Source organism: Filicampus tigris, chromosome 1 (genome assembly GCF_054856515.1).
Source record: "Filicampus tigris isolate MCC_2025a chromosome 1, RoL_Ftig_1.0, whole genome shotgun sequence".
In the NCBI taxonomy this organism is placed as follows: domain Eukaryota; kingdom Metazoa; phylum Chordata; class Actinopteri; order Syngnathiformes; family Syngnathidae; genus Filicampus; species Filicampus tigris.
In genome coordinates this window covers 29,923,149-29,931,062 of record NC_141217.1, presented here as the reverse complement: position 1 = coordinate 29,931,062, position 7,914 = coordinate 29,923,149, and the positions used below count along the sequence as shown (strand labels likewise).

General features: G+C 41.6%; 1 protein-coding gene across 1 annotated transcript; it reads left to right on the top strand.

Annotated features, from left to right (window-relative positions):
- The first annotated feature begins 2,401 nt into the window (after positions 1-2,401).
- LOC147153503 (amphoterin-induced protein 3-like) lies at positions 2,402-5,008 on the top strand. The gene is given in 3 exon segments (XM_086031030.1): positions 2,402-2,822; positions 3,578-4,989; positions 4,991-5,008. Coding segments are annotated over 2 exon segments (1,383 nt in total). The 5' UTR covers positions 2,402-2,822; positions 3,578-3,624.
- The last annotated feature ends 2,906 nt before the right edge of the window (positions 5,009-7,914 follow it).

Here is a 7,914-nt window from a genome sequence, read left to right as displayed (position 1 = left end):
TTGAAGACAAATACATCCAAATGTGCTTTCTTAGCCTTAATCCCCCCCAAAGAAAAACCCACCAAAAACACGAAGGAACACTGATACAGTAGGTAAAAGCATCACATAACATTCCCCATTAATGTCTACCCTTCCACTGGGTCCACATCTGTTCCCATCCGCGCACCTTTTGGGCAGTGAGCCCCATTCAGCAAGTTTGAGTCGACGATGATCAGGTGAGGCGTGAGTGGGAGTCAGTCAAAGCTTGCAGCATTCACGGGGATGCGAGTGGAGGCTGACGGTGCAAGGAGGGGGGCGGGCGGTGGAGGGGGCACACCAATGAGGAGGTGGCTGCTAGAAGGCAAAGCTAATTTACTGTGACAGAAATCAGAGCTATCAGGACGACCGTGACCAAGCAGCACGGGCAGCATATATCAAACCCACGGTAGTGGAGGGTGGGATGATTGGCGCTCATAGGAAGAGGAAAAGATGCACTCAACCAGACATTTACAGATAAGGTATGTGTGTGTGTGTGTGTGTGTGTGTGTGCATGCGCCTATCTGCTATTGACTCAACACAGAAAAGACAGTAAGGTAAGAAGAACCCTTCAATCAGAGAGAAGTTTTCGGTACAGAAAATACAGATGGATGACGCATCGGTAGGTTGGTATTTCCTTGTAGGCTATGCAATAACAACAGCAAGCGGCTGCTCCTATATAGTCATCATTAATTCAACAGCATAATTTTTTTAAGGTATGTGCAAACTGAAAATAAAGACAATTAAGAACTTTGATTAAACTTTCCAGTTTGTACCAGCATTCCTGACATCTTACTAAATGATGGGCCAACTAAAATTGAAGACCTGTGGCCTTAAAATGTTTAGCAGTAAATGTTTAGTGCATTTTAAAATGAAACCAAAAACTATACAGTGAGCGTAGTTGTACTATGAAAATAAATTATCTTTAAATACCTCTAAACATATTTCATACTTCTCAGGCATCAGGCATTTTTTAATTGTTGAAGACAGTGAAATCACATTAGTAAAATTAGGAAAATGCACCGCGTCAAAGAAAACTAAAATAAACATTTGTATTGTTTTATATTTTATAACTTTCATTTATCCAAAACGTTTTGCTTTGCTTCACCAGTATCTATTATTTCAAAGTATAAAATTGACAATCAAAATAAGATATGCACCTGAAACCGAAAAAAAAAAACAATTTAAAGATTAGGAGGAGCATTTTTTTTTAACACTGTAACGAAGTATATCTTAATGAACTGGGTAATGTGTGTTTTGTTGTGACGTGTTCCCGTTGAGGTTGTGGCAAACATGTCATATTCTGTTACTTTGAGTACTTCTATTTCCAAGCCCGTGAGTGAATAACTTTGTTCATGAGCGTGGGGAATGAGAGACATAGCGAGAGATGACGAGTGAGCATGTGTGCTGTTTGAGTTTCGGCATCACTACGGCCACACAATAATTCTATGTTTTGTTGTAAATAAACATAAGTATACTAACTAACAGCTCCCGCGATCCTTGGAGGACGATGCAATGTATTGTTTTTAAAATGCCTCAATCTACAGTTTACATACTGCATGTAACAGACCATTTGAACATATTAAACATTGATAGAGCAACCACAAATAAATTACATCATACTTTACTGTCTGTGGTCCAGGTAAAATGCACGTTACTTTTTGGGGGCGCGGTACACACTAAAAACAGTTGGAGTAAAAATAACATAATTTGCGGTCAAAAATGGACCGATCCATTACTTGGATCAATTTGACCCAACTTTACGGCTGTTTTTTGCAGGTAAAAACCCAAAAAATGTTTTGTACAGAACAACCCAAAAACTTGGGCAGTTTTGTACAAAACAATGCAAGAAGGTCAGTCAAATTGACCCAATTAGTAGATCGGTCAATTTTTTTTACCCAAAATTGTGTTATTTTTAACCCAAATGTTTTTAGAGTGTAGTACACAACCAAATGGGGTGGGTCGGAGTGGGAGCGATTTCTAAACTAGTGATTGATCATTTATACACACTATGGACACTATATCAGGAACAGTCATACTAAAATTGGGAATTTAGTATTGATAGACTCATTGCCAACAGTAAGATGAACCCACAACCTCTAAAATGTATGAGAAATTCTTAACGGTTGGGCGAAATCTGTTAGTAAGCAAAATACTAAAAGTTTAATGAAGCTGAATATTAATAGAACATGGTGAGAAAGCTGATATTTGTGAGCCGCAGAGAACGGGCCACAGCGGCATCATTACTCAATGACGAGAGAGGGAGACAAGGCTGGTCTGTAAATGAGACGTGGTGGTGGCGGTGGAGGAGGAGGAGGAGGAGGAGGAGGGGATTGTGGGAGATTAAGAGAGCACTGTCGTGTTTGTTCTACACCACAAAGCAATGCAGAATGTTTGGTAAGCAGCAGCCTCGTTTGGGACCAGGAGAGAGCCAGTAGGAAGACCTTCAACTAGAATCTGAGGAATCAGGCGGGAGCAATGAAATTGTTCCTCCACCGCCTCGGGATTGAGGCTCAGAGAAGCAGATAAAAATTAGACACCACCATTTGTTGGCATTCACAGAGGGGATGCTACTTCATCAAAGAAAAAGCTGTACTGAGTCGGACTTTCATGTCAATTGGCAGTTTATTTTCAAGTCATGGTTCTGAGGGGGTTTTTTTTCTCCTGTTATACGTGGGATTAAGTGAGGACAAATTGTTCGCATTTCAAGAAGTGGCATGAACTTTTTGACCTTCTATTAAGTTTGCTTATTTAAAATCACTTGCCGGAGGTCAACTGATGCCAACTGAGAAATCTTCTCTTTTAAGGTAAAGTATTTCTTTTTAGGTTCTAATACTTAAATCCCACTAAAGCCGGGTATACATGGAGCCATGTATTCCGATTAGAAAGGATCTGAATGACCAATCGGAATGAAAATGCTCCATATAAACACCCCAATCGGAATAAAAAGGCAGAATCTGAATGGGATTTCATTCGGAGTGGTGGTATATTCCTTTTGCCAATCCAAACGAGTGTCATGTAAACAGTTCAATCGGAATAGCCAGGCGCCGTCCAGTCTGCGCATGCTCTGTCTTGACTTAAATGCGTAGTTACGTCGTTTTATACGCACTTTAAAATGGCAGCGTCTTACCAGAGCTCATCTGCAACACGAGAACTTGTTTTAAAGTACTGGTAGCTTGTTTTTAATAGAAGATGCTGCTTTCATAAGTGTTGAAACAATGGCAAATATTGTGCTAAATAGATGAACGAACTCCATCTTGATAGATCAGGTGATGTTTACGTCAATCGCCGCGTGTCACACCGCTGTAACACGATCGATCTGATTAACAGGGTGGAGCAAGTAAACGGCCGATCGAAATGGATCACGTCACGCATAAACATGATTTCAATCCGAATGATAAATAGGTCTCCATATAAACCTGGCTTTATAAGATAGCTCAACCCACAGCTTTGAGCTAAAAAAGAATGACTAATTTCTGTAGTTGCTGAACATTTTATTTTAGTAATACTCAAAGGTGCCTCAGTGAATATTATATTTTGATTGTGATTCTCATCCATGCAGGGAAAGCTGGAAGAAATTCAAAGCTAAAAGGCTTAGGCTGTAGAAACATGATCGCCAGAATCAATCAGGTTCCTGTTTTGCTGCTCCTCTGTCTCCCCCCCCCCACTAAGGAGACCTGCCCTTCCATGTGTCTTTGCACATCCGACACAGTGAGCTGTAGCTCCAGTGGTCTCACCAAGATACCTAAGTCGCTGCCTTCATTCTCCAACACGCTCGATGTCAGTCACAACCAAATGTCTTGGCTGGGTCCGGGCAGCTTCAGCAGAATGTCCAGACTGGAAAACCTCTGGATGGCCCACAACCAGATCAACAGCTTGGCCTACGGGGCATTTCAGAATGCCTCGAGCCTAAGGTATCTTGACCTGTCTTCCAACAGGCTTCAGAAGGTGGAGCAGCACTATTTTGAGGGACTGTGGAGGCTGGAGGAGCTCATTCTCTTTAACAATAAAATCACACAGGTAGAGGCCGGCACACTGATGGGTCTGAGCAGCTTGAAAAAGGCTTACTTCAGCCTCAACCTCATCACACAATTCCCGTTCTTCTCCATCCAAGACCACAGCCACCCTTTTCTGACCATGCTGGATCTGTCATCCAACCTTATGACCCATCTGCCATGGCAGGATGTGAAAGCATTGCCGGGACTGTTGCAGCGGGGGCTCTACCTTCATAACAACTCTCTTATTTGCGATTGCTCCATGTATAGCATGTTCTGGCACTGGGATCTCCGAGGGTATGACTCGCTGAGGGATTTCACAGACGAACACACTTGCACCATCTACGGAGACCGCCGAGCAGCTATCCGGTTCCTGCGACACAATCGCTTTTTCAGCAACTGCACCGTGGAAAGAGCCGTGTCGCTGCCAGTGACAGTGCTCCTCTCCAAGGTTTTGGTTTCAGTGGGACAAAGGGTGCGTTTGGACTGCCAAACATCCTTAAGTAGCGCCAATCTCTCATTTACATGGCTGTCCCCCAGCCAGGGGGACATCACCCAGTCCAACATTGACAACACTCTAATGAGCTTGTTTGCTAATGGTACCTTAGAGATCCAAGCAGCCAAGGTCAACGACTCGGGCCTGTATGTGTGTACAGCAGCGGATATTAAAGGGGCACTGAATGCAACCAGAGAAATAAATGTGACGGTGCTCTTGCCTGAAGTGGAGTCGTTCAGTACAGGTTACACAACGTTGGTGGGCTGTGTGGTGACAATGGTCCTCATCCTCGTATACCTCTACCTCACCCCGTGCCGATGCAGCTGCTGTAAACAGCCCAACCCTCCTGTCATCCCCATCGCAACATACGAACCAGAGAATTCAAGGCCCATTTTCTCTCCCTGCACAGCAGACGGTAGAAAGAGCCACCACAACAAGCATGTAGCATTTATGCAGCCGATGTTGAGTGAGGAAGGACCTGAATTGGATACATGAAAGCTGATGCAAAAAAAAAAAAAACAGAGGCCCTCAGACGCCAACTGAATTGTAGATTTCTCTTCAAACATCATCTTTCTTTCATGAAAGTCAGCCGCTTTTAAAAAGCACAAAAGTACATTCTGCTTTATTCCTGTTAGCCGCTCGAATTGGCCCTGGGGTTTACAGTGAGCACAGTAGAGCCATCTCCACCTCCTAAAGTCGCCTCATAACTATTTGGTGCAGCGCAATGATGGGCCATCGGTCAAGGGTGACTCGAGATCCCACTTGTAAAGGTTTTTACACGGTTAAGTCTTGCTCTGAGTGTAAGGGTTTGCAGCACATCAACCAGGCTGTTTGTAACTGCTCCTATACTAAGATAGAGCACCATACAAGTTGTAAAGTAAACACTTTGTTTCGATCTATTGTAACATTTAAAAAAAAATGTGGTCTTGGTGTTTCAGATAAATGAGTCTGCAATTTTAATCAATTGCATTCTCTGCAGTACTATATAGAACAGTACTAGTAACACACCATATTGTATGAATTCACTAAAACCCTCATTTTTTTTCAAATGTTTTTATTTGAAGCAACAAACAACTCACAAAAATGCCATTCAAAACATGCCTCGTTTTTTTGTTTTTACATGGAATAATAAAAAACACAATAATAACAGAATAAATAAATAAACATATTACAAAATGGAAAGTCGTTATACCGCAATAATAATGAACAGAGTAATAGCAGTGACCCGCATGTACGACTGCATGCACAAAGAGTGGGAAAATTTAAAGAAAGAGAAAAAAAATAAAAATAATAATAAAAATAAATAAATAAATAAATAAAAATAAGGTAACATTTGAACAATAGTAATAAAAATAAAAATAATGAAAGTAATGAATGAAGAATACTAATTAAAATCATAACATTTGAAACTACAAACTAATCACAACCCTAAAGTAATACAATTGTCAGTGGCTTGCAAGAAAAAAAACAACAACACTAACAAACCCCCAAATTCCAAACCCTTGCCCCAAAAACCTACATCCAGACCCACAACCACTAAATTAAGCATTCCCGAGATAGGAGAGCAATGGATGCCAGATTCGTCCAAAATCGTCCAGATTACCCTTAATTGCATACCTAATTTTTTCAAGATGAAGCATGTTTGTTAGCTCTGCGAGCCACATTCGAAAGACAGGAACATCCTTCCAATTCCACTGCTGTAAAATGAGTTTCTTTGCTATGATAGCGCATATGATAACAAGCATTTTTGCACATACCTTCGACCTTTTGTTTCATTTGAAATCCCTAAAATAATCAGCATTGGACACGGGTCAATCCGGACGCTCCAAAAAGTCTGAAGTTTCGGACCGAGCACAAAACTATGCAGTAAATTTCCACATTGTGTAATACATTTTTCGCAAAGGGGAGAGCAATCAGGATAGATTTTGTGAATTTTCTCCCTTGAGTAGTTTAGCCTATGTACAATTTTAAATTGGATCAAACAATGACGGGCATTTATAGAAAGTGTGCTCATATTGTGTAACGCCTCCTGCCAAATATCCTCAGACAGGGGGATCGCAAATTCTCCTTCCCACTCACCCTTTACTTTCGCAATTGAGGGAATGGAGACCTCTTGCAATGAGCCATAAAAAAAGTGAAATCCTGTGTTCAGAGCCAAGGTACTCGCACAGACTGCCATCCAAGGTGTCGGGTTTGGCTATTAAACCCCTAATTTTGAGCAAAGACGGGTGAATCCTGTTGTAATCAACCACAAAGAAAACTTCATCTTACTTTTCGCCTGGAAAGAAAAAACAAGGCATGTCAGACAGTCCACAAACAATTGTGAATGCAGGGGGGGCGGTCTCAAGTGGCCATTTCACGTCGCAGCTGTACATTCCACCGGCGAGACTCTAGTGCGCGACTAGTGCAATGCGTTTGAAGGGAATGAGACAAGCCGCTTTGATTGGCCATGACTGAAGTGACCACTCCCACAGCAGCGCGGACCTCCCTCTCCCAGATCCATCGGCCCGCACTCACCTGTGGAATTACCAACATCGGATCTAGACCACCTAAAAGAAGTGCTACGCCGCGTACCACGTAGGATTTACGCCATTCAATAAAAGACTAGAATAGAAAAAATATATTATAAATGAAGTTTATAAACCACAAGATGTGAACAGAACTGTCTGATGCTTCAAGCAGCTGTCATGCAAGACCAAAGGTTGGCAGTACGTCTGTATTACTCATTATTTGATGACATTTACGCATAAACAATGGAGGGGAAGAAAGGCGTTGAAGTCTTGAATGAAAGCATTAAGTCATGACATGAGAGACAATACAGAGGTGGTCCCGGAATCTTTCAGCAGAGACGAAAGAACAAATCATTTCTTTCATTCCAAGCAAACGTGATCTTTATTATGTTTTGAGCCTATAGTTAAAACAAATGCTGTACCCAAATTTAACAGGATTAGGTATAATCCTTCATGTAATGTCGAACAGAAATCATCTGAAAAAGGCAGGCTCATGGGAGCGGGCCTGTAGTTATTTCTAAACCCTTATCCAAAACTGACCTTTCATGTCTAATATCGTTGTATAACGCGCATGAAAATTCACAAACTAAAAAAAGGTGCAGCTTTAAAATTCTAACCAGCAGCCATGCACAAGTCTACCCACCCGTGCAAAGTTTAATGGCTGATAAAACCTAACTCAAAGAGCTCGCCGTTTACTCTACTCGTTTCAGCTAAGAGAGCCCTGTACATCTTCAGCAATAAGACAGTTATTTCTGCATGTGTAATGAGGTACACCGGTATTTGGTTGTTGTCTGTTGTCAGTGCTTGTCTGATTTGAGCAAATTATTCCACGGTGTAAGTACAGTAAGTGATAAAAATCAAGTTAGCATGTATCTAATTACACAGTTTGCAGTGTTTA